This window comes from Zootoca vivipara, chromosome 9 (assembly GCF_963506605.1).
Source record: "Zootoca vivipara chromosome 9, rZooViv1.1, whole genome shotgun sequence".
Lineage (NCBI taxonomy): Eukaryota > Metazoa > Chordata > Lepidosauria > Squamata > Lacertidae > Zootoca > Zootoca vivipara.
Genome location: NC_083284.1, coordinates 43,431,885 through 43,459,168, shown reverse-complemented (window position 1 = coordinate 43,459,168; position 27,284 = coordinate 43,431,885). Strand labels below are relative to the sequence as shown.

The window sequence follows — 27,284 nt, the reverse complement described above, 5'->3', positions numbered from 1 at the left end:
GACTCCTTCGGGTAGTGATAAAGCAGGATATCAAATCCAAACTCCTCCTCCTCCTCCTCCTCTTCTTCTACTATTCTGGAGGGAGTGCAACTGTTAAAAGGCCTTGAAGCTTTTCCATCTATTTAATGGAGTTACACGTGCCCCAACGACACACAGTGCTTTATTTATGAATGTAAGTACCAGTAGTTACATTCATACATATGGATGTACATTCATTCATACATACAAATGAAGATACATCTGCAATAGAGTAATTTCTGCTAACCTTGTTACTCGTGGAATTTTACATAGAGAATACAGTTTGCATAAATGCTCTTTTTAAAAGGTCAAAATGTGTGCAAACAAGTTATGTTTTCCCACTAACCCACGTGCTTGGGACAATGTATAATTTCTTATGTGCTTAAGTGCAAAACCAGATGAGACTGTGAGTCATCTGTTATTAGTGCTACAAAAGTGCTTGTTTGGAAAGAGGGTTGGTTTTTGTTCCAAGGAGGAAACAGCAGAAGGATAGTTATTTCCTTGGTAGATTTATTTATGCTCTGTTCTCTCAATTCATGTTGTTGTATCCCATGACTCAAGGTAGGTAACATAAATAAACACAGATACAATATATATCCTACTAAGTTGTAATATTTTTCTTCCTTTTATAAATGTAGATATTGCTCTTAAATAATATAAAGTTCTAAACTTTTCTGCTTAATAAATCCTATCCTGAGTTTCAGGTAGGGGTTTTCTGCCCAAGAGTCTAGCAATAATGGAATGATAACCAGTGTTTGTTTTGTGTAGACTCATTGAGATCAGTGGACAGGTCCGGTGCATAGATATCAGATATCACCCAGTGAATCTTGAATCCTAAACAGAACATTATCAGAAGGAAGAAGAGGGTATATCCTTTTCCTGCTTAAACTCAGAGCATTCTTTCTAAACTCTGTTAAATCACCTACATTCTTAAAGAAGATGTGGGTGATTTTGGGATAATTTGTAGGATATGATTGAAATGGTGATAGCTACAACATTTTATAAAACTTTTTTTTTCTAAAGTCATCAGCTATATTCTCCTAGGCGTGAAACCTAAATACCTTTGACATACATGCCTTTTAAATTCCTTGGACAGCAGCTTTTATTACTGAGTAAGTGACTACTGAGGCTCAGTAAAATGTTGTGGTCGTGGCATGACCACAGCCCATGTTCGGGTATTGGACAGGATCTACATGCCCAGATTCCTTTAACAGGATAAGGAGGGGCAGGCGGAGGCTACAACCTTCCCTCCATCCAGACAAAGGCTTACCCAATGCCTAACCTCTCAAAGTTGTGACAGTTGCTACAAGGTAGGCGAAAACCAAATGGCTGGTGCCAATTTAGCAAGTGGAAAAAATTCCTACCTGGCCCCAACAATATGGTGGCCGACAATTGTCCCATAGGAAGGTCGTGTCATAGCAAAGCATAAAAAGAGGGCGGGTGGATTGGGAGATCCGGTGAAAGGGAAAGAGAGGAGAGCCCTCCCGGCTTCGCTGTGGTTAAATTTCCCACGGCCACGCCCTGTGACGGCACTGATTGGCCAGCAGGGCCACACAGGATGTGGACCTGCCCAGCCCCAGTGACATGGCCGGCGTCAGCACAAGAAGTGCATCAACTCCCCGCCCCTACACCAGATCACTGCAGGGACCGGATGGCTGGCTGCAACACCACCCAATTGCAAAATGTGAGCAGACTTAGATACAGAAACCCTAGTGTCATCTATTCTATGTAAAATTGCAGAAATAATACCATACTACTTTAAACAGAAAAACAGGCCTCATTATAGCTCAGGTAGTGTCAAAATAAGATTGTTATTTGCTTAAATAAATATTGCATATAGCTAAGGCAGGACTAAGAACTGCAGCAGGCTTCCTAACTAATTATGGCTTTTGGTTGATTGACGAGTGCAGCCAACATGTCCACACTGATCAATTTTCAGCTTGCACATATTTTTGAAAATCTGCCAAATTGGTGCAGGGTTTTTGTTTTGTTTTGTTTTTTCTTCTCAAATATGGAGTAGCGTTCATTGTAACACCCCTCTCCAACTTACATTCTGAAATGTTATAGACCAGGCATAGGCAAACTCAGCCCTCCAGATGTTTGGGACTACAATTCCCATCATCCCTGACCACTGGTCCTGTTAGCTAGGGATGATGGGAATTGTAGTCCCAAACATCTGGAGGGCCAGAGTTTGCCTATGCCTGGTATAGACCAGAGACAGGTTTGGTTCCTTATCTTCTATTTGCGAGAAGTTACACAAGGGAAAAATAAGCAAGACGGATATGATAGCAGGTTATAAATTATACATGGTGTAGAGCAGTCTTCACCAACCTGTGCCTTGCAGATGTTTCTCCAAATGTTTTGAATTACAACTCTGCTCCCTGAAGCTGATGAGAGTTCAAGCCCAAAACATCTGGAACCCAAAACACCCCTTTCACCAGCCCTTGTGAAAAGGGTTGCCAGATCTAAGGGTTGTCGGACCTTTGTATTCATGGCAGATATTCATTCCAGGTAAAGGAAATGATTTTCTGGAACAGCTAGAGGGCTTTCATTGGAAGAACAAATAAACAAGGGTGGTTTGCACATTACACTAAAGCATTGTTAACATTAACCATAGTGAAAGCTGAGGCATTTGGAAGATGATAACTTAAATCTTTGTTTCTAACCCCACAAAATAATTAAAAGCACCAATGAGAGAAGCCAAGTCTTGAAAGCAGCTTGAATTTTTTGTTGCTCTTCACTTGTGGCTCTGTAGCTTTTGGGTGGTGGCAACATCCCAGGTTCACAACAACATGAAGCTCTGGTGAACATTAACTAAAGTTTATAAAACAACTACACACCTTGGTTAACAAGCATTCTTTAACCATAGTTAATAAACCATAGTTAAGCTGCTGGGTTCACAAATATTGCTAAACTATGGTTTTGCTTTATGCAAACCACACCACTGTTTTCTTCCATTCCCCACATAGAAGGGGGGAAATGGGCCATTACCCCCGTTCAAAAACCTAAGGGGACAATACCTCCCAAACACGCAGAATGTTTAAAGTCTTCTATCATCAGCTGTTGAACAAATTTCACACCTGTCCTTCAGATGAAATTGCTATTAGCTGCTCTTTCCAGATTGCTTAAGGTGCTGCCACCCAGTACTGTTTCAGCAGCCCTGTCTTAAAGGATATTATTTAATCTGAGCCATGTGACAATCGTCTGCATATATACTCAGAAGTAAATTACCTTTTTGACCTTGGAACAACAAGTAAGGCATCCCAATGTCTGTTGCAACATTAGCCGCAGAACTAAATAAATTATGTACTCAGGAAAGCTTTAGGATAGTTAATCTTGCATGAAAGGTTCTATATCCCGATTCTAATCTTTGGGACTTTCCCCCTTTTGTGTTAATAAAATGCCTAGATAGTCTAGTTCTGCAACAAAAAGGGTGAGGATAAATACAAGTTTTCACAATTAAATAAACCGGGATATTAATTACATTTTTATCCTTTGACTTATGACTCTCAGGGCAGCACACCTTGTTACCCTGTTAACAGATCTTCTTGTATGCCAGTGATCACAACTGGGATATAGAGGTCTGACAGGGATTGGCTGTTTTAAGATAATCATTCTGCCTGTCAAAGTAGTGGTCCTGAAGGGATGGCTGACCCCAAACACGGGCCTTCTGTTTTTTTTTTTTTTTTTGCATGATCAAACTTTATTGAAAAATAATGTCTTACAGAAAATTTACAGAAGAGAAAAAAAAGGAAAAAATAAAATAAAATAAAGAACATTATCATTTCATCACCTAAGTATCTGATACATCAGAATTCTACCATTGACTTCCCATCACCATCTGCAACTTGTCTCCTTTATATTCTTTATGTACTGACATTCCTCATCATAATCTTGTTATTTTTTTGTACATAATAAAGCTTATTCTACCAATTTGTCTGAGTGTTTGTTATATACCCATCAATACAAAACTGCCATGAAGATTCCTTTCCTATTATCAATTTCTTGCATATAATCCCTAAATTTTTCCCACTTTTCCATAAATGCCTGTTTGGATTTTCCCTTTAAACTATCAGTTAGCTGAGCCATTTCCATAAAACCCAATAGCTTAACTTGCCACTCGCCAACTGTGGGGATTTTATCTCCTTTCCAGTTGGCAGCTATCAGCAGGCGGGCTGCCGCCGTCGCATACAGGAAATGCTCTCTGTATTTTACTGGCAGATCTGTGTTCAGGATTCTGAGGAGGAAAGCCTCTGGCTTTTTTGTGAAGTTGATCTTAAGCATTTTTTTCAGCTCCTCATGTATCTGATTCCAAAACACTTTAATTTTGCGGCAGGTCCACCACATATGTATCATATCTCCTTTTGCCTCGCCACATCTCCAACATACATTTGCAATGCTTTTATACATTCTAGACAGTCTGGAGGGCGTAAGATACCACCGGTATAACATTTTATACATATTTTCTTTAATCGTGTATGATACCGTGAATTTCATATTGTGTTCCCACAGCTTTTCCCATTCCTCCATCATAATTGCATAGCCAAAGTCCTGGGCCCATTTTATCATGACTTCTTTCACTGCTTCGTCCATTACTTCCAGCTCAAGAAGGAGGTGATACATTTTAGATATTGTCTTATTATTACTATTCATCAGATCTTTTTCTAATCTGGACATTTCTGAATTGAATCCTATTTTTTTGTCCTCCTTAAAAGCTTCATTTAATTGATGGTAATCTAACCAACTTACTAATTCATTTTTAACTTCATCATATCCTTTTAATTTAAATTGTTCGTCCTCCTTTATCAGCAGTGATCTATATGTAGCCCATTTGTCCTTATTAGTTTTTTTCCTTACCGCCTTGGCTTCCACCGGCGAAATCCATAAAGGAGTTTTTGGCTCCAAAAGATTTTTATATTTCGCCCACACTTTATAAAGGGAACCTCTTATTATGTGGTTGCTAAACCCTTTGTGTACCTTGGTCTTGTCGTAATGTACATATGCGTGCCAGCCGAACCTTAAATCAAATCCTTCTAAATCCAGCTGACTGGTTCTCTGGAGCAGAAACCAGTCTTTTAACCACGTGAAGCAGGCCGCTTCATAATATAAATTCAGATCGGGGAGACCGAATCCTCCCCTCTCTTTTCTATCTGTAAGCAACTTGTGCTTTATTCTCGGCCTTGCTCCGTGCCAAATGAATCTGGAAATTTCCTTCTGCCACTCTTTTATACATCCTGTATTGCGTATTATTGGGATGTTTTGAAACAGAAAAATCAGTTTTGGTAATATGCTCATTTTTATTACCGAAATCCGTCCCAGAAATGATAATCTCAGTTTGTTCCAGTTTATCAAATTTCTTTTAATTTCTTCCCATACTTTGGTATAATTGTCTTGATATAAATTGATATTTTTTGGAGATATCCAGATTCCTAAATATTTGATTTTGCCACAAAACTTTAGTTGAGTTAACCGTTCAATTTCAATTTTCTCATCCATTGATAAGTTTTTAGCCAGCATTTTAGTTTTGGTGTTATTTAATTTGTACCCCGCCACCTTGCCGAATTCCTCTATTATTTCTAACATTTTCCTTATGCTTTCCTTTGGGTTCTCCGTCGTGACTATCAAGTCGTCCGCATAAGCGCGTAGCTTGTACGTCCTCCTACCGAGTGTTACTCCTGTTATTTCCTTTTCTTCTCTGATTTTGTTATTTAGTATTTCCATCACTAGACTAAAAATTAGAGGGGACAGGGGGCAACCCTGTCTGGTCCCTTTATGTATATCACACTCGTTAGAGATATTATTTACCAATAATCTTGTCCTTTGTTTGGTGTATATTGCTCTAATTCCGTTACAAAAAAACTTCCCAAACTCCATTTGCTCCATTGTGGCCCTCTGTATCTTGTATTCCCTTGGGTTCATTTGAACCCTCCTTGTTAAAAATAGAAAGAGGGTAAAACAACAACAACTTCCCTCTTGGGAGGTGCCTGCTAGTACCTCTTGAAAAAGGATGCCTTACTAATCTGAAATAGAAATGTCATAAACCTGCTCAAGGGTATAGGAACCAATGAAAAAAATCTAATCAAAGCATTGCAGGAGTTGGAGTGTATGAAAAAGAGCAGTGTGAAGCAGTCTTCTGGTGGGGGTTTCAAAAACCTGAACAACTTGGGCGTATGAATGCTGAAATTTTTAGATTTCAGTCCATGTTTAAAATTCTCAAGGGAAGCATAGTACTACTAGTACTACTACTACTACTACTACTAAATGACTTGTTTTAATCAAAGCAGGATATATTTTCCAGAAGGAATCCATTTACTCACAAGGGATGATTAATGGCTGGATTTAAGGTATCTTTTGAGTTATATGTAGCACTGGGCTCTGGGAATTTAATTAGGCAAATTCAATCAATTCCTATTTGTGTCTGGTCACCTACTGCTGTCAGCAATGGCTTCAGCATGTTGGGGAGGCTTGCTGTCTGTTTACCACATTAGTACTCTCCTTTCCCCAAGCATAGCCAAAATGCACACACCATCTTGGGGCATGTGCAGAATTCCTGTAGAAGTGAGCTTCTCGGTACCGCTCTCCCTTTGGCCTCAGGGGATACACTCTGATGAGAAATAAAGTTAGTCTAAGGTTACTCAGCTTTGTGGCTGAGTGGGGATTTGAACTCAAGTCTTTCCAGTCTAGACCAGATTATTGCAATATACACCTGCAGGCAGCAGTGCGTCCACCAGTACCTCCTATGGCACTGATCAGGAGTGTACCAAAGGGTGGGGCAGGTTGGCCCCCGCCAAAGCCCAAGGGTGTGTGTGTAAAAACCATGTCTCCTCACTCTGGCTTAGAGTAGCTAGGAGTCTGCCTGCCCGTATGCATACTCCACTAGCTCCTCTTCCACTGCTCTGGATGGTTTCTCACATAGTTCTTGTCAAAGGCCAGGAGGCAGCTTCACCTGCTGAACAGGAGCCTGAAGGGGAAGAAGACAGAGTGACTCCACCTGCAGATGATCAGCCTTCACAGAGGAGAAGGCACTGATGAGAACCAGATGGCTCTGGCCTTATTAAGCAGAGCTCTCAGCAGCAGTCAGATGCTGGTAACACCTGTAGTTCTATTCCCTACCTTGCTGCTTTCTGCTGGATCCGTAACTCTGGCCTGGACCCTTGGCTCTGTGACTATCTGGATTCCTTGATGTCTGGACTAGACCCTTGACTCTGCAATCATTTGGATTTCCTGACCTCTGGACTGTTGGACTTCATATGTGAATTCTGCTCTCAGGCAAGTTCTCAGCCCAAGTTTGTCAACATCTACTTTGGGTTTCAAACCATAGGTTCAGTCTTTTTGGAGCCCTTCAATTTCTCTTTGGTCTGAGACTTCAGACTCATACTCTAGTCCCAAAGCGGTCTCTGTAGTTGCAGACAGGACTTTTAAGACACAACTCTAGGAACACATCTCCTTTCTGTGTGGCGCACAGGGAATTCTCTCATTGTTTTTCCTCTTGCTGCCCCTGGACCAATCCACTTCATCCCCTGCCCCATATTCCAAATCAAAGTCCTGCCACAAGTCTTTGTCTGGGGGCACCTTCTTCAGGATCAGCTCTCCCAGTCCACCCAAATTGGTGGCCAGGAATTCCCCTCTCTGCTTACTCTCTGTGTCTCTCAAACACTTCATGGGCACAAGCAAAGGCAGGTAACCCTTCCAGTAACTTGCCCCCAAAACTTGTAGAATGGGGAGGTGTTGAGAGGCACTTCTCCCCATGACAGGAGCATTCAAATCAATTAGAGTTGTTGTTTGGGATGGCTGCCTATTTTGAAATACTATAGTACTATTCCTTCTGTATATATATTTCAGGGGTGGCCAACTCCCAAGAGACTGAGATCTACTCAGAGTTAAAGACTGGCAGTGATCTACCCCCTTTTGGGGGGTTCAGGTAAAAGTTGTTTAGCTTTTTTAGGGAAGAGGGAAGCCTGTTTCTTCCGGTCAAAGTTTTTGAGCTTTTTTTTTCTTTTTTAGGAAGGAAAGCCCTGTTATGTGGGGTTCAGGTCAAACTTGTTGAGCTTCTTTTAGGGAGGAGGGAAGGCACGTTTTTTGGGGGGTGAAGGGACAAAATGTTGAGCTTTTTTAGGGGAGCTAAATCTAATCTACCTGTTGGACGTGCCTGATATATTTTAACCTTCTCTGTGTTTGAAAGATTAAGAGTTGAAAAGTCCTAGCCAGCAGTTTGTCTTTCAGTGACATTGGCTAATGTTTCACATTTGACTGAGGATCCCAGGTAGTTAATTCATACAAGCAAGTATACGTGATAATCAGCTCATGGGATGAATATGGGTGTGTGTGAAGTATTCTTCAGGTCATGAGAGTAGTACAGAATATTGGTCACCTGGGATCATAGCTGCCAAGTTTTCGCTTTTCTCGCGAGAAAGCCTATTCAGCATAAGGGAAAATCCCTGTAAAAAAGGGATAACTTGGCAGCTATGCCTGGGATTAGTCTCTCTCCTAAGTCAGGTGTTTGCAATTCAAGGACTCTTCTTATAAACATATGCAAATTGCTTTATGATAGAAATTGTGTTTCAAAATTTTTCTCGTTAAGTGGAGGGCCGACAATCAGTAAGCAGCATAAAACACTTCAAATCCTGGTTTAAATATTTAAACACTTGTTGGGCACCCAGGTGGCGCTGTGGTTAAACCACTGAGCCTAGGACTTGCTGATCAGAAGGTCGGCGGTTCGAATCCCTGTGACGGGGTGAGTTCCCGTTGCTTGGTCCCAGCTCCTGCCAACCTAGCAGTTCGAAAGCACGTCAAAATGCAAGTAGATAAATAGGAACCGCTACAGCGGGAAGGTAAACGGCGTTTCCATGTGCTGCTCTGGTTTGCCAGAAGCGGCTTTGTCATGCTGGCCACATGACCTGGAAGCTACACGCCGGCTCCCTCGGCCAATAATGCGAGATGAGCGCGCAACCCCAGAGTCGGTCACGACTGGACCTAATGGTCAGGGGTCCCTTTACCTTTACCTTTACCTTTTGCAGATAAGTAATGCTTGTCTCGCACAATGATGTATTTTAGATTCAACTAAAAGTATTGGGACTGGACTCTGTCACTACCAAAAAACAGGGATGTTTTATTTATGTGTTGTGCCAGTTTATACTTTGACCTTAGGTAACTTAATTATGGGCCTCATATCTAGATGGTGAAGTAAGGCCACTTGGAATTCCCCAATTGAAGTTGCAGGGACTTGCTTATGAAAAACCTTCCTTTAGGATCAGGCTGACTAAGAGTTGGAGCCACCACAAGGAGTTCCAATAGTGCAACCATTGTTTTCCCCATCTCCTTCCCCAAAACATGCTTTGTGCTTCCCCAAATTGGCTGGGGTGGGTGCTTGAGATAGCCCCCAGAACAGTGCATGGGGGAAGGAAAGAGAAGATTGCTCTGTCTGGCAGGGAGAAATGCTCGCACTGATGGAACTGATCATAATAACACAACGTTTAATTCCTCCCACATTGTTTCATGTACCTGTTAGCTGAAGTCTTAGGACTTTTCCGATCACATGCAGAATCACTTGTTATGGAGAACTTGGCGCACTGTGGGATTATGAGACACTTCTGGGTCAAATTGAGAGTATGAAGCAATTTCCACATTTGTAAGTTTTTCCAAAAAAATGGGGTTTTTTTTGGGGGGGGGCAGGATCTGAACTTTCTACTTAATCCTCTCAACTGCCACCCACCCAATCATCATAACTCATTTGAGTGTACGTATCACACATGATTGACAACATGTGAGGGGGGGGGGGCTGAATCTGCAATCCCACATCCTTGGTTCCATACGCTTTTGGTGAAAATCAGAAGGAGGAAAGCCAGGAAGGCATGTAGACCCTTGCTGCAACCTCTAAGTGTGGGTGGCAGGGGACAGGGCTGCTGGGGATGGGAGAGTGGAGCTGGCAGGTGTGGCCCTGGCCTCTCCTTCATGTGATACTGATGTTGGATGTGCATTCAGAAGTTCCTATTGAAAAGGCCTTATCTGTGATTGTGCTCTGACTGTGGCAATACTCTCCCCAGGGAGGCTCACCTTGTACCTACGTTGATGTCACTTTTGCACCAGGCAAATAACTTTTTGGGGGTGGGTGGGTGTTAATTTAGTGTTTCCCCCTGCTGGTGATTTCATGGTGTTCATTTCCTAGGTTTTCTTCTTTTAGCATGTTGCTTTTAAAATGCTGCTCTATTTGTTTTTCAATCTTGGTTGCATTTTGATATTTTCCTATAAGAAGTGTTTGAAAAGGCAGGGCAGAAATGTTTGCCCTTCTCAACCTTTTGTACCAATAAGGAGAAACAAAAACATCCTACTATAGTTCCAGAAGTGGCTTTCACATTGTGTGAAAGCTCATGTATAATGTTGAAATTTCAAAAGGTAAGGACTCAGCATAATTTAAATGCATTGCTTGGTATAATGTTTTACAGATATAATAAAAGGTTTCTCTTTGCACTCAAACTAGCATATGATCCAGTCAAGGCTGAAAGGGGATAAGACTATGCCATCATACTCCATGTATGGCCTGTTCCTTCCATATCTAAATTCCATCTAAAATGTAGAAGGTATTTTTAAAAACTTCTTTTAGATCTGCTATTTATGTATATGGCACATGAAGTTTGAAGTTCACCATTTAAATCCCATCATTGCTCACAGAATGAAATGGCAGATGGTGGAATCTAAATTTTTCAGGATTTTAGTATATTTAAACTCTTACAGGTGATTATTGTGGTAGGCCGGTAATTACCTGTGACCGACTATATAACTAGTACCCATTATATAAGTAAAGTATAAAGGGATCTTTTCTATTCTTATAAATAACTATGTAATGTTCGTTTCTAGGGGGGTAACTGTGTTAGCTTGTTATCAACACATTGTAGTTAAGAATATTTTTTAACAGCATCTGCAAGGAAAAGGATTATTAGAGGAGAAAATAGGCCCTTTAATGAATTAGAAGGGAAAAGAGCTTAATGAGATTATAATAGCTGAGGTTTTCAAGTTGTTATTTTAAATTGATCTTTAATTAGAGGGGGGAAATAGTATGGACAGTTTGAACATAATTAAGATCTTGTGACTTTAGTTTCTATTTAAAAGCACGCTGAAGCAAACCATAGAAAAACTGGCTAGGAATGACCCAACCATGTATAGGTCTCTCAGCATCTTCTAGTGTTGCAGTTTAGTGTGCTGTTAACATTTTTGTCCATTGTTTTCTTGCTAAACAATGGATAAATTGAGACTGTCAGAGGGTTGAAAGAGGCAAGCACAGCAGCTGTCGGAAAAGAATACCAGAAGCAGTCTTTACAACCACTGAAATAAGTGTTGAAAGCTGAACCATCCCCCCTTTCAAATAAAAATAGCATTTTTACTACACACACACTCTGAAACTGGGTAAAGGGAATGCTGTTCAGATTTCTTAAAAAGCAGAACATGATCTAAATAGAACTGAAGGCATTCTTAATGAGGTGAGAAGTGCAATGAACCTCTGTAATTTATTATGTCACATCAATAATAAACTGGTCCTTTTCTTAACCAAGCACAATTCAAAGTTCTGTCTTTAAAGCGCTTGCCATTAAAGCCCTGCACAGCATGAGAGGCAGGATACTTGCCTGCCTCCATACCAGCTTATCCATGCAGTGTAAATTGTGACCATCATCTGACGTCCTCCTCTGCGTGGCCCTGCCATCAGAAATTGAGGCAGGTGATGGCTGCGAAGAGGGCTTTAGGTCTTGCCTCAGTGGTAGTATTCTGTGTATGCCATGTCCTTCCCTGGGAGGCTGACAGTGACACAGCACCTACCGTATGTTCTATCTTTTTTAATGCCAAGCCTTTATTTTCCATTACTTTTTAATTTACTGTTTTTATTGCTGCCAGTTTTCACCCAAAGTTTATACTTTTTCATTTTGTTATTATCTTGTAATACCTGTTTGTTTGTTTGTTTGTTTGCAAGCTCTTATACAAGTATTCGAGGAACAGTACTGCCTAGGATTTAGCATAATTTCACCCCCAGACCTTGCAGGACCATTACGCTGCCTTTCTGTGTGTACGAATATCAGGGCCCTTGTGTGGAAGACTATCAGGATCCATGGGGACAGCTATCTTACTCTTCTTTCTCCGGGAATGCTCTCTGGCCTAGGCTCTTACCACCTGTGTGTAAAATATTTACACAGTTGTTCTTAGGAGCATTCAGGCTCTCATTTACTCTCCTCTCTCTCTCTCTCTCTCTCACCATGATGTGAAAAGCAGTCATTTTAAGAACTTCACAAAAAGGGGCGAAAATAGTCTAGATTTCGCAATACTGTATATGAACTTCTATTCATTGTACATGTGGATCTGCTTTATAAAGGTTTAAATATGTATGCATGTACTATACTGCATTAGGAAAACAACAACTCCCCTTTGCTTTGGTAGTAACATATGGGACATACTGAAATATGTAAAAGAAGCTTAGGTTAAGTCCTTGAACCTTTAACTTTGACAGGATGTCCATTAAGATATTTTCTTTACAGTGGTTTCTGTTCTCTACACCATGTGTTTAACCCGGTTTGGTTTTAAAAAGGGTGTCCTTTTATTCCCATGACTTGCCCATGCTTCATATTTGCAGACTGTTCAGATTGTTCATCATATACTATTTTTTTCTGAAACAGTTGTTAATATAAACCTTTGGGGTTTTTCCTCCTTTTTGGCAATCAGCATCCATGCTCTTTTCAAGAGATTTCCTAGATCCACCTTATGATCCTTCTTTTGTCCTTTTCTCTAGCTCTCCAATTAATCATTACCTAAATGATTTCCACCTTTCCCTGTTGTGTATTGAGTCAAAGGATTTTATATCTGTATTATTATTGTCTGTATTTGCATTAGGATAAAGTAACTGCCTTTTGGTTCCAGAGGGTACAGCTACTATTGGTTCATTTAAGCTGCTGTATTTGGATCCTCTGTCTTATTGGTTTCCTCCAAAAGGCAGCACTGTGATTGCTTGATATTGTTCCCTCCAAAATGTATCCCTTCCTAGCTAGTCCCCTGTCCCTATAAATGTAGCTTTCCTCTCCTCAGTCTTCAGTCTTGTTCACTTTAATAAAGAGCTGTTACTAGAGAACTGTCTCCAGCATATTATGTCAAGAGAGCTGAAATCACAAACCCCACGTCACAACAACTGGCGACGAGGATGGGATCCGGAATGCTGAGGAGCGGTTAAACACAGCCCTGCCTCAGAGTCCGGATTGCAGCTTAGAACAAGACTCACTGGCCAGCTGAGAAGACGACCCTGCCCGCTAGGACAATGGAGAGTCCAAGGGTATTGGAGCCCTTCCAGCCATCAGAGCCCCACACATGGGAAGACTACGTCGAACGCTTCGAGTTCTTTGCAGTGGCTCAAGGGATCACCGATGCCAGCAAAAGAAGGGCCACATTCCTGAGCTACTGTGGGCCCGAGACCTTCAAGCTGGCCAAGGCATTACTTGCTCCAGCGAAGCTGAGTGAGACATCTCTCAAAGATATTCTTGCCTGCCTAACAAGCCACTTGGCGCCTACTGAGACCAAGATGGCCCGGCGGATGGAGTTCCATAAGAGGCAGCAGCATGCTGGGGAGTCTGTATCCACATTTCTGGCTGAACTCCGGAAGCTCGCTCAGCACTGCGGCTTCCAAAATCTGGAAGAGACTCTCCTGGATCGGTTTATTGGTGGTCTGAGCAGCAAGAAAGCCAGAAGACGCATCGTGGCTAAAGAAGAGGTTACCCTTGCTTCAGCCTTGAAGGAGGCCACCGCCACGGAGAATTATGAAAGAGAGGAGCTTGATGCCAGTCACAAGGCCACTAAGCCACAGATAGAAGTTGCGCATGCCATGGACGAGCTAGAGGCTACTCCGAGCCAGAGCCCAGTCCGTGGGGTCGAGTTGGTGCGTCAGGCCTGCACAGTGCACAAAGATCGCCGAGGCAGTTGCCCAGGTTGTGGCGGAAACCATGAGCGGAAGAGTTGTCGTTTCAGGGATGCTATGTGCCGGACGTGCGGAAAGACGGGTCACATCGCCAGGGTCTGTAGATCGGCGGAGTCGGGAGCAACAGGAGCACCTAGACTGGAGCATCGCAGACCGCCCACAGCAACTCGTTTTCTAAAGGACTGCCACTACGTAACGGAGATCAACGGGAGGGCCGTGCAGTTTCCAGCGCAAGGCAAGGCACACGTCAAGGTGAAGATTGAGGGTCAGCAGTGCGACATGGAGGTGGACTCCGGATCTGCATTCACCATCGTGTCGGACCAGACCGCGAAGACATTCTTCCCCAGGGGTAAGTTGCCCCCTCTGGAGCCCTTCCCGGCAACCTTGCAGTCGTACTCAGCAGGCCGCATCCATGTTATGGGAATGTGTGCCGTGAGAGTACAGTTCCGGGACAAACAGGCTGTACTCAAACTGGTGATTGCGAAGGGCAGTCGCCCCAGTCTCCTGGGCACTGACTGGTTCCCCGCCCTGGGACTGAGTATCTCAGGGCTTAATTCAATCCAAACCTGCCCTGAGATGAGCGAGGCATTATGCAAGGAATTTGCTGGTCTCTTTAATGGAAAACTGGGTTGTTATAAAGGGCCCCCAGTTGACTTCGAGTTGGACCCCGGTGTGGCCCCAATCCGACTCAAACCAAGGCGAGTGCCATTTGCACTGCAACCCAAGATCGAGGCAGAGCTGGATAAATTGGTCAAGCAGGGAGTTCTCTCACCCGTGGACTCTGCTAAGTGGGAGACTCCAATCGTCACGCCCCTTAAAGCAAATGGGGAAGTCAGGATATGTGCAGATTACAAATGTACTATCAATAAGGCACTCAGGGGAAACTCATACCCCATTCCAGTCGTATCACATCTGTTGGCTAAACTGGCTGGGGGCAAGGTGTTCGCCAAAATTGACCTGGCACAAGCTTACCAACAGCTGCCAGTAACCCCACAATCAGCGGAAGCACAGACTATTGTCACACATAAAGGGGCGTTCAGAGTTAACAGATTACAGTTCGGAGTTTGTGTGGCCCCAGGAATTTTTCAAGGGCTCATGGAACGCCTGTTAAGAGATCTGCCGGGGGTCTTGCCATTTTTTGATGACGTTTTGATTGCTGGAAAAGACCCACAGGAACTGGTTGCGCGTGTCCGTGCAGTGTTGCTCAAGTTCAAGGAGGTGGGGTTGCAACTGAAAAAAGAAAAATGCAGTTTTGGGGTGCCAACTGTGGATTTCTTGGGGTTTAAAATTGATGCATCAGGCATCCACCCCACGGATGCTAAGATTAAGGCCATCATCGAGGCACCACGACCACAGAACAAGACGGAGTTGCAGTCATTCCTGGGACTTATTAACTTTTATCATTCGTTCTTACCCCAGAAAGCTTCGGTAGCTGAACCATTACATAGACTATTGCAGAAAAAGAATGTGTGGCGATGGGGGCGGGAGCAGCAGAAGGCTTTTGACTCCTTGCGAGGAATGCTGAGTAGCAGGAGCGTCCTTGCTCATTATGATGAGTCAAAGCCGCTGGTCCTGGCATGTGATGCCTCTCAATACGGTCTGGGGGCTGTGCTGAGTCATAGGGAACCGGATGGGTCGGAAAAGCCCATCTCTTTCTATTCCCGTACGTTGTCGCCCACAGAGCGCAACTATGCTCAAATTGATAAAGAGGCACTGGCTATTGTGTCCGGAATCAAAAGGTTCTATGATTATTTGTACGGTCGCCATTTCTCCATTGAAACGGACCACAAACCACTGTTAGGGTTGTTCAACCCAAACAAACAAACGCCACAAATTCTCTCCCCCAGAATGTTGCGTTGGTCAATATTCCTGAATGGGTTCCAGTACACCTTGACCCATGTGCCGGGGAAACAGTTGTGCCATGCTGATGCGCTGAGTCGATTGCCCCTTCCTGGCGGGAGCAATGAGGATCCTGCTCCGGCGGAGCACATTATGATGCTAGAAACACTTCCGGGGGCTCCTGTAACAGCTACGGATATAGCTGAGAAAACTAGGAAAGATGCTGTTCTCTCCCGTGTGCTCACTTGGGTGGGGAGGGGGTGGCCAGGTGGTCCGCATGAAGAAAAATTCAGGCCTTATGCGACAAGGCAGCACGAATTGTCCATGCATAAGGGTTGTCTCCTATGGGGAGATAGGGTGATCATCCCAGCACCACTGAGAAACAGGGTTCTTGAGACGCTTCACATGGGACACCCGGGAATGGTCAGGATGAAGTCGCTAGCCCGATGTTATGTGTGGTGGCCTGGAATGGACCAGAACATAGAACAATGGGTACGAACATGCAAGGCATGCCAAGAGGTGCGGCCAGAAGTGGCCAGAGCACCAGTCCACTGGTGGGAGCAGTCCAGGACTCCCTGGAGCCGGCTGCACATAGATTTTGCTGGGCCATTCCAAGGGAAGGTCTTTTTGGTTATCGTTGATGCATATTCCAAATGGTTAGAAGTGGCGATGGTCCCTAGCATGGCATCAGCTGCCGTAATCAAGGTGTTGAGGCAGCTGTTTGCTACCCACGGGTTACCTGAGACCATTGTATCAGATAATGGGGCAGCTTTTGTATCCCAAGAATTCAGGGCATTCTTGGCTGATAACTTTATAAGAGGGGTCACATCCGCGCCCTTTCACCCATCCTCCAATGGGCAGGCTGAGCGCATGGTAAGAACAGCCAAAGAATCCATTGCGCGCTTAATGGAGGGTAACTGGTCGGCTCGCATTGCGCGAATGTTATTTTTGCAGCATGCGACGCCGTGTACTGCGACGGGCAAGTCGCCAGCCGAGCTGCTCTTAGGTAGAAGACTGGTAACGGTGCTGGATTATGTCCACCCAGATAAAATGCCAAACCGTAATTCAAGAGCAACCCCCCAGGCTGAGACTGACACAACAAGGTATCTCGCCCCTGAAGATCTGGTCTGGGTGAGGAACTATTCACGAGGTCCGCGGTGGGTGGCCGGTGTGATCACCCGGGCTAGTGGACCTGTGTCCTATTATGTGACCTTGGAAAATGGGCAAGTTTGGAAGAGACATATAGATCAGCTGAGGCGCCGGGCGCTCAGCAGGGAGGAGTCAGATAATTCATCCCTGGCTAATGACGCACAGCTGCAAGACCAGAGTGGAAATGGTCCAGAGGTACAGTCACCAGGGGCTTCAGCAAATGAACCAGGGTCTGCTAGTCCTCATGATGACGAGGTACAGGTCGGGGACCCTGAGATGTCTGGGACTCCATCTGTTCCTGATGAAACCCCTATAGCAGCCCCTCCAGCACAGGTAACACCCAATCCAGAACCTGCAACACCTGTTGTCAGGAGATCAGGTAGAAGTTGTAGGACCCCACAGTACCTGAGGGATTACGTCTGCTGTGCTCACTAGGGGGGGAGGGGTGTTGTGTATTGAGTCAAAGGATTTTATATCTGTATTATTATTGTCTGTATTTGCATTAGGATAAAGTAACTGCCTTTTGGTTCCAGAGGGTACAGCTACTATTGGTTCATTTAAGCTGCTGTATTTGGATCCTCTGTCTTATTGGTTTCCTCCAAAAGGCAGCACTGTGATTGCTTGATATTGTTCCCTCCAAAATGTATCCCTTCCTAGCTAGTCCCCTGTCCCTATAAATGTAGCTTTCCTCTCCTCAGTCTTCAGTCTTGTTCACTTTAATAAAGAGCTGTTACTAGAGAACTGTCTCCAGCATATTATGTCAAGAGAGCTGAAATCACAAACCCCACGTCACAACATTCCCCTCCCTGGAATTAATGCATAACTTTCCAGTATACCACCAAACATGCACTGAGTCTGCATTTGTGGCATAATACAGTTTGATACTTTTTTTTTATCTTACAGGATATATCACACCATTAATATATCATTTTATAAACATTTTCTTTCTTGCATTGTTGGGAAACGTAATTTCACAATTATTGTAATTCCAATATATTTTACTTTTAGATATTTTCCCCAAAGCCTGTTAATAGTGTATTCCAGCTTTTTTACTTTGAATTTTTATTTTTCATCTAAATGTGCAAAGCAATAAACAAAAGAGAGGCATCCGCTTAGTTCTCTCCAAATACTTTTCACCTTTCTTTGAGAAAGTTTCTGTAAAATTCTTGTTTCTGCTGTTTTAAATTAACTAATGGCAAGTTTCAATAACAAATATTTAACATTTGTTAATGAAAACCAATTATTTTGGACTCCTACAAGTCAAAGAATTAGGACTTCTGTCAAGCTGTCTGAAATAAAAGCTGCACTTGTATTTGATTCTAGATCATTCATTTCCTAGTAATTCTCTGAACTTAGAAGTTGTTGAATAAATATATGTTGTATGGCATTAGCTAAACTGCTACAGAGAACAGGGATCAAAGGGGTAATTTTCTCTTGAAGTAAATATAGTGGGAATTAGTGACAGATGAGTTCTAAAAATAGAATAGTGTGTTTTTTGTGTGTGGAGGTGGAGACTAGTTATGTCCTGACATAAAAATGAATTTTATAGGAATCTATAAACTTGCTTTCTATACTATCATACTGTTGCTACAGAAATTTCATCATATTGTTAACTGGATTGAGATAACAAAGATGAAATAATTGGGTGATACCCAATATTAGTCATACTCAGGAGCAGACTCTGTAGTGGGATGACAGTCATTACTACGGTAATACCACACACCAGGATTATAGTCAAAATAAAGCCACTGAAAAATGAGGAGACATCAGCAAGATTGGGAGAACCCAAAAGGTTGCACAGTTGGCAAACCACAAAGATCAGCCCAATGAGGATGCTAAGCAGCAGCATGTAATATAGAACAAGAGTTGTAAAACAAAAAGAAAAATGAATGTGAGACAATGAAGAAAAGTGGAATGTCCTGCTTGGAAGCTATGCCTGGCTGGTACCCTGAACAGGAAAACTCATTTTGTCAGGAGTATGGGCAGGAGTCAGGCTCTGGGGCCTGTAGTGCTTTGCAGGACTGGGGCATGCCTCAACTTGTGCTGGAGAAGCAAGGCGTGGCCACACAGGTGAAGTCCTCAGCTTGTGCTGGAGAAGCAAGGAGTAATCACCCAGGTGAGGCCACTTGAGATCTCACTGCACCTGGTGGCAGGAGCTGGGAGGGATAAAAGCCCAGCATTTCCCTTCAGCTCTTTGCCACAGCAACGCTATCCCTGCCTGGTTGCATCTGGCCTCCTGTTCTTTGGACCCTTGCCTTGTTGCTGCCGTGCTTCTCGGACCCCTGCCTCGCCTTCGCCTTGCTCCTGCCCCGTGGACCTTCGCCTTGCTTCTCGTTCCTGGATCCTTCGCCTTGCTCCTTGCTCCTTGGACCATTGCTTCGCCTTCGCCTTGCTCCTGCCCCGTGGACCTTCGCCTTGCTTCTTGTTCCTGGATCCTTCACCTTGCTCCTTGCTCCTTGGACCCTTGCTTCGCCTTTGCCTTGCTCTTGTCCCGTGGACCTTCGCCTTGCTTCTTGCTCCTGGACCCTCGCTTTGCCTTCGCCCTGCTTCGTGCCCCGTGGACCTTCGCCTCTGCCTTCAACCCCGCTTCTTCACCACCATCTTGCCTCTGGTCCTGACGCCCGCCGACCGGACCGTGACACATTTTAGCAGGGGAGATACACTGCACACACATTCTTTAAAAAGTTAGAGTAAACTGGTCAGCACACACTTAAAACAAGAGTAATGGTTATAGCCCCACTGATTTCTCGAGTGTGTGGCAGATTGGTTGCTTCTCCTACTCCCCTCACCAAACCCTGTGGCTTTCCCCCCTTCCCCTCATGTACTGCCAGTGGCATGAGTGGCAGACTGAGAAAATGGGATTGGGTCTTCTTCTTCTTTGGCGATCACTCGTAGCCGAGAAAGATTGTCTTCCATAAACACGATCTTAACAATGGGTCCGTAAGTGACTGTGGAGGCCAATTCTGGATCCACACGTCCTTCCACAGTGGGGACATTGGTTTCCAGGCAGGAGTTGATCACGGTGTGGATTTGCCAAGCGTGCCTTCCTCTTAGCACATTTCTCCCTTGCGTCCTGAGTTCAAGTGTCTTCAAAGCTCATGACACTTTGGTAAAGGCTGTTCTCCAACTGGAGCGCTCACAGGCCAGTGTTTCCCAGTTGTCAATGTTTATACTACATTTCTTAAGATTTGCCTTTTTTGTTGACCACCAGCATTACGCTTTCCATTTTTAAGTTTGGAATAGAGTAGTTGCTTTGGAAGACAATCATCAGGCATCGGCACAACATGACCAGTCCAAATAAGTTGATGTTGAAGAATCATTGCTACAACACTAGTGATCTTTGCTTCTTCCAGTACACTGATATTAGTTTGCCTGTCTTCCCAAGTGATGTGTAAAATTTTTCGGAGACACCATTGATGGAATCTTTCGAGGAGTTGGAGATGGCATTCATAAGTGGTCCATGTTTCACAAGCATACAGTAAGGCTGGTAGTACAGTAGCTTTGTAAACAAGCACTTTGGTTCCCCTGCGAATGTCCTGGTCCTCAAACACTCTGCACTTCAATCGGGTTTGGGTACACTGACCCTGGATATAGACTGCAACTGTTTGGTGCAGACCCTTTTGTCCAATACTCTTTCAGTTTATTTGATATGCCTTCCCTATGTCAAATTTCCCTCTTGTTTACCAAGCTCACCCCATTGCTGTTCCTCAAGATCAGAAAGGGCCTAGGGTGACAGTGACAGACCACACTCTTTGCACACAGAAGGCGCTAGATTCAATCATTGGCATCTCCAGGTGTGCCTGGGAAAAGCTTCTTTCTGAAACCCGGGAGGGCTGTGGACATTTCTGAGCTAGCTGGACCAATGGTCTGACTGTTATCAGGCAGCTTCCTGTGTTCCTTTCATATTCTCAAGGAAAGTAGCCATTTGTAGGCCTTCAATCCAATCTGGCAAGATTAAAAACATGACCACTGATAGCCGTAACAAGACCAGCAACTGAAAAAAGCATACAATGTAGGCCATTAATATTGTTTTTGCATTTTAAAAAACAAACTAGGGAATAGTTGCCTACCCCCTTGTCCCTGGATAGGTTGTCTTCCTTTTCAGCCCTCTTTGCTAATACAGCTGTAACAGACTGCACTAAGTTGATAAGTACTGATGTTGGGCATGAGCTACATGTCTGTGTATGAGAGCTTTAGAGGTCTAGCAGTCCTCGGCTATTTCACTTTATGGCACATACTCTTCCTTTACCCTTCAATGATACTGAATAACTACCCTGAGAGACAATGGGGGGGGGAACTACACACATCTCTCAGGACCCTGATCCAATTATATCTGCATTCATTTATGTATTTAGATTATCTTTCACCTACAGGCTCATTGTTCACATTGTTCCAGTTAGCCATTGCAGCTGGTCCAAACGGCTGGCATTTTAACTTTTTGCAATGTACTCTTGAATTGTGCTTTCCTTAAGGCTGGTTTGGAAAATGCACCTAGACGGGAAAGTAGCAGCTGGGCTGCTTTGCAGGGCAACCTAATGTGAGCATATGTCACCATTGCTGAAAGAACTTCACTGGCTGCCACTCTGCTAAAACGAAGCATATTAATGTATTTGCTCTGTATTTCTTTATAGTTTTGTCCACTGCTTTATTTTATTTTATTTTTTGAAAACTTTCATATAAATAAAATAGAGTATTGTTAGCACATAGAAGCTCAGATACCTCCCCCATTACTAGTGGTGTAGGAAGCCGCTTTGTCACCCGGAGCAGCAAACATGAGACACACCTGGGGACAGGGCATTGCTACGTAGCGTGCATGTGCAGCGGCGCTACGCACGACACATGGGTCACTACGTGTCAGCACTGTGCATGCGTGCTACGTAGCGGGGTGCCACCGGCGCCGCTGCTTGCGCTGCCCCCCAAAAGACGGATCTAGGAGCGGGCCACCCCCTCCGCTCCCCCCTTGCTACACCCCTGCCCACTACCATTCTAGCCCTGGACATTCTTGTCCATCTTTGCTAATAACTCCCAAATTTCCTTCATTCTGTTGCTGTTAGGAATCTTGCCGAGAAAGAGGAATAAGTCGTTCAGTATATGTGTGGGAAAATGCTTTGTGTTTCATTTCCTTTTGTTTAATGCCATTTGTGTGTCTTATTAAGGAATCAGACAGCTTCAACTTTTGACTTAAAAAGTGTCTCATTGTTTCTTGTTGAGATATTTAAATTACATGGCATTAATAAAAGAGAGCTGCCTTTTGTAGATGAAACAGATGTTAATTTTAATATATCAGACTGTAATTTGTATTAATTTTCTTTAAATTTTACATCTCCCTTGAGTTATTTAAAATACTGGTTTGAACCCAAGTGTAGTTTCCAGGGACAAATCAAGGGACAAAATGCTTGTCACTCCCCACATTCCAGCACAGCTGTAGCCAGGAACAACCATATACATTATACAGTACAAGATTGGGGAGCCTATAAGAACATATGATATTGACTGTATGGATTTATTGGCCTGGTGTTCTTAGACTCAGTTGGTCACAGTAATTTCAAATAATCTTGTGTATGTGAATATTAGCTCAAGTAAGATCATATTAATTTCTGTGGGAGTTCAACACAGTTAAAAATTACAGAATTGCAGTATTCCCCCACTTCATCAGAATATGCACATTATCTAGGTATGCAAGAAAGTACTAGTTATTATGCTTGTTTTCTATTTTCTATTGTACTTTGTCAAACTCTGTGTTATAATGATCCCTGAGCACTGCTGTCTTGATTTTCATCTGTGATCAGACCCTGATGGAGCAGTATGACAACAGAAGTATGCAAGGGATGCAAAAATTTTATATTCACAGGTTGAATTGGCAGCATATTTTCCAAAGCATGATGACTCCTTAAGCCTCTAGAGCAGGCATACCCAAACTTTGGCCCTCCAGATGTTTTGGACTACAATTCCCATCTTCCCCGACCACTGGTCCTGTTAGCTAGGGATCATGGGAGTTGTAGGCCATAACATCTGGAGGGCCGCAGTTTGGGGATGCCTGCTCTAGAGGTGCCTGATTTTTTTGCATGAATATGTTAAGGGGGACCAATCAGACTAGTTGGCAGCCTTCAGCTTTGGAACAGCATTTCCAATTGTTTTCAAAAATTTGGCAGAGGACAGAACATTTCACCTAGAATGAATGTCAATATTAATGTGCTCTGTAAAAACTTGGTGAGTTGTCATTATAGGCAGCAACCTAGAGGACAACTAAGTGGAATTCCTTTAAGAGAAACTGCTACCCACCCACCCAACAAACCAACCCTGAAATTTTGGGAAGCTTCAGAAATCTTGTAGTGCCTTATGAGGTGGTGCAGTGGTGGTGAGGATTGAACTGGTCTGATGAAAGCCATATCGCAATCTCCAAAAGTGGATGTTTTGAATTACAGCCATTTTCTTCCTCATTGTCATACCATAGTATTCATATTGGTCATCATTTTTCTCCTGATACGTATTTCGTTGAGTTAATGGCTGTTTTGGCAAATATCACTTAATGTGAATGCAATGAGACATTGTGCATTTTCTGTGCAATATACCAGTTCATAGAATCCTTTTGTTCAAGGGCCTCTTGAAGTCTTCTAGAAGTCTTATACATTTCAGAAGCCTCGGTGTGAATATCTGGACCTGGAATGTCTGAAAGGTCCGTTTTAGTAACAGCATGGCTACCTCTGTACTGGATCTGATTTGAATCAAAAGTTTTGTGTTAATTGTCATCAGCATTGCTTTTATTATTCAACGTAAATTGTGGCTACACGCTTGAATTCCACTAAAAAATATGGAGTGTAAGTTTTGGTAATATTTACTCTTGGAAAGTTTAGACAAGATGTGTATAAGACAGTGAGAGAGTGAATTATGCATGTTTAGGATCACATGCAATGTTTTTTGGTTTTTCTTTTTTTAAAAAAAGCATAAGAGAGTACTCCTGGAGTTGTACCATTTCCAACAGGGTATGATCCAGAATACAGCTGTAAAGTACACTATTGGTGACATGTTTCATAAATCTGGAGTCTAAAGACAGTTGATCTGGGTTTTTATTTTATCTGAACATTTTAAAAATTAATAACATAAACTTGAATATAATGGGGTTAATTCTGGAAAATGTGGAATATATTTTCATTTGAAGAAGTTTCGTTACTAGATTGTAATATTTATCTGTGTGTAGTCTTTGATCTGCTGGTGGTACATGACATTTTGAACCTGAAGAAAGCATTCATTAATGCATGTAATGTAATATTGTGTGCACAATTCTCCCAGTATATATATATATGCATTTTAGTAATTTTCCTATGAAATCTCAGTCCTAAAAAAAATATTGGGTTGGACCCAGATTTAGAGTAATCCCACTTAATCCAGTGGCTACACTCCAGGGGTAGGGCACCGCAGGCCAGGAGCTCAGTGTGTCCCTCCAGACTTCTCTCTCTGGCTCTAAGCATCCTCTCTAGACCAGGCAACCCCTCTGCATCATACCCCTTGCCCTCCTCAAGTGCTGTTGCCTTGATGAAATGTGCTCTTGAATTGTGATGATGCCTCTTGCTTGCCTACATGGAGGGTGTATGCATGCAGAAACCTATTACTTTTGAATTGCTAAAATGTAGCCTGCTTACATCTATTGCTCTGCCTATTTTCTCCTCTGCCTCCACCCACTATTGGCACATGCCCCCTTGAATGTTTCTAACAAGGTAATAGGACCCTCAGTTTGTACATGGTTCCCCATCTTTGGTCTACTAAATCTGGATCCAACAACATTTACTTAGTAAAGAACTTATAGTTTAACTTCATAGGTATGCCAGAAGCCACTGTCCCATTTATTTGGGACTTGTTTCTGGATAGAAGTGTGTTTAGGATTGATGCGTCTAGATCAGGCTTCCTCAACCTTGGTCCTCCAGATGTTTTGAGACTACAGTTCCCATCATCCCTGACCCCTGGTCCTGCTAGCTAGGGATCATGGGAGTTGTAGGCCAAAAACATCTGGAGGGCCGAGGTTGAGGAAGCCTGGTCTAGATTCCCCACTCCATCTTGCCCCCCGTCATTTTAGTTTTATTATTTTTAGGCAGATCAAACACGCGCACGCACATATATATATAATTGCATGCCCAGAGACATACATGCAACAAACTAAAAAATACCACTGTTTCAGGGAATGTGAATTATTTTCAGAATTTCAGAAATTGAAAAGGGATAAGTGGAAGGAGAAAATGTTGGGCTGGTGCCAAGCGATAGCTCGTAATCCTCACAGACTCCCAAACAGCACAAGAACCCCCGAGGTCACAAGTGATGCTTCACATATCTCTGCCTTGGTGAGTGAAAGTTCTATTTCATGATGATGGCATGTGCAAATCCATACCAACAACCTTTGAAAGGTGCTAAATTAACTTTCTTTTTTAAAAAAACAGTAGTGCTTCTGCCTTATTGTACTTTATTTGAAACCACTTTGGCTTTGCCTGCTTCTTTTTGTTTTGCTTTGAATGCAAACTGTTCTTTCTTCAAGCTTTCCAACTATATTGTACTTTTGTTGCCAACCACCTCTCCCCTTTTAATTTTTGGCTCGCATGTGGTGGCTGTTGAAATAATATTGCTGTTCTGTCAAGGTAAATACAGAGTTGCACGCTTTGACATCTATAAACAGAAAATTTCCTTTTCAGCAGCTTCAAGAATATTGTTAAGGTAAAAATGACCCCTCCTACAAACAGATATGTTTGGCTATTTTTAATAGTTGTCAGTGCATGACATGAACAGAGGGCCCCTATTTAAAAGTGCTGCTTTGCTTGGTTTGTAAACTTGCCTATGACATGGACGAGAAAGAAAATGTATTTAAAATATTGTTTTTCATATGTTCCATAGGGTGGATGATCGCAGGCTTTGACAGAATAGATACAGTGGTACCTTGGTTGTTGAACTTAAGCCGTTCCGGGAGTCCATTCGACTCCCAGAATGGTTTGAAAACCAAGGTGTGGCTTCTGATTGGCTGCAGGAGCTTCCTGAACTCAAGCAGAAGCCACATCAAATGTTTGGCTTCCAAAAACCGTTCAAAAACCAGAACACTCACTTCCGGGTTTGCAGCGTCCGGGAGCAAATTTGTTCGGCAGCCAAACCGTTCGACAACCGAGGTACCACTGTATTGGAAAAGTTACATTCCATTGTACTTTCTATGATTGATATTTAACTAAGTTTCATTTAGAGTAGACCATTTGAATTTAATGGCCCTAACTTGGGCATGTTTATCAACATCAATATGTATACTCTGAGTAAATATATATTTATATATCTTGAACAAATGTAAGAGACTGAATTAATGCAACCCATATTTTACTGCTCTGAATAGTTGTTCCAAAGACATAATCAGTGCAATCTGTTTTTGTCTGAAAATTATATGTTGCCTGTTGTTCATTCTGAAGGTTATTTGCTTGAGGGATGCTAATTTTTCCCAGCTCTTAGCTGCCATTCGTACTGTGTTGGGAGTAGGAGCGGTTTTAAGTTTCAATTTGAATGCAATTCCATGCAACCTGCCATTAGGAGGTTCGTTGCCAGCTCTAAATCACTCTTATTCATGATATTTTATCCCAGCACAGCTACTGTGTGTGAAAGTGATGCCCAGTTGTTGTTTTTATTAAAGAAACTGTGTAGATCCATACTAGTTCTAGGTGCAACTCTGAATTTCACTGAAGTCAGTAGTATTTAAATATTTTTCACAGGAGTGCAGCCAGACTTGGGAGAGATGCAGCTTCCTGAATAAGAGTTTGAATGACCAAATTGCTCATGATTGAGGCCGGAAGATGTCTTGCCAACTGCCTAGCGACCCGATTGTCAAAAGGCAGATATGTCAGAATAAAGGGGAAGGAGATGTTGCATTGCATACTTGCCGAGCTGTGGCAACTTTGTTTACTGGATTGTTTTGTGCACTCTCTTCGCCAGTATCTTTTTTATTATTATCCTTAACACAGCAAGCTTAGTGGATGAAGACAGAGGCTTTGGGGGGCAGTGTTGACATTCTGCAGTGCTGTGTCTTGAGCTACAAGTTGTTGTGCACCCAGAGCAATGCATAATGAAGCTCTGCCACATCCATTGTAATAATAAGGGCAGTAGTAGCACTGTGCAGGTTTGTATTGTGTCAACAGACCACAATTCTAGACCTGTTAGCATGCTATTATTTTTCTCCATTCTATTTACCTGTCTGTCTAGTGTACATACACTCCCTCCTCCGAAAGTTGCTACCATTTCTTTAATATTGGTTACTTACTGCATGAAAACAATACTTTATAAATGGACATTTTAAGTCATGCAAGAAGCGGAGTAATCTGTA

The 27,284-nt window shown here is 42.9% G+C and overlaps 1 protein-coding gene across 3 annotated transcripts in view; it reads left to right on the top strand.

The window, feature by feature from the left end:
* Positions 1–27,284, top strand: part of MARCHF1 (membrane associated ring-CH-type finger 1) — a 125,625-nt gene that overhangs the window by 26,308 nt on the left and 72,033 nt on the right. For 2 of the 3 annotated variants that reach the window (XM_060278682.1, XM_035111599.2), the window contains exon 2: positions 25,142–25,281. The exons of the other annotated variant lie outside the window; for it this stretch is intronic. In XM_060278682.1, the coding sequence (XP_060134665.1) occupies positions 25,180–25,281 (102 nt within the window). In that variant the 5' untranslated portion in view covers positions 25,142–25,179. The remainder of the gene's footprint in view (positions 1–25,141; positions 25,282–27,284) is intronic. 3 annotated transcript variants of the gene reach the window in all.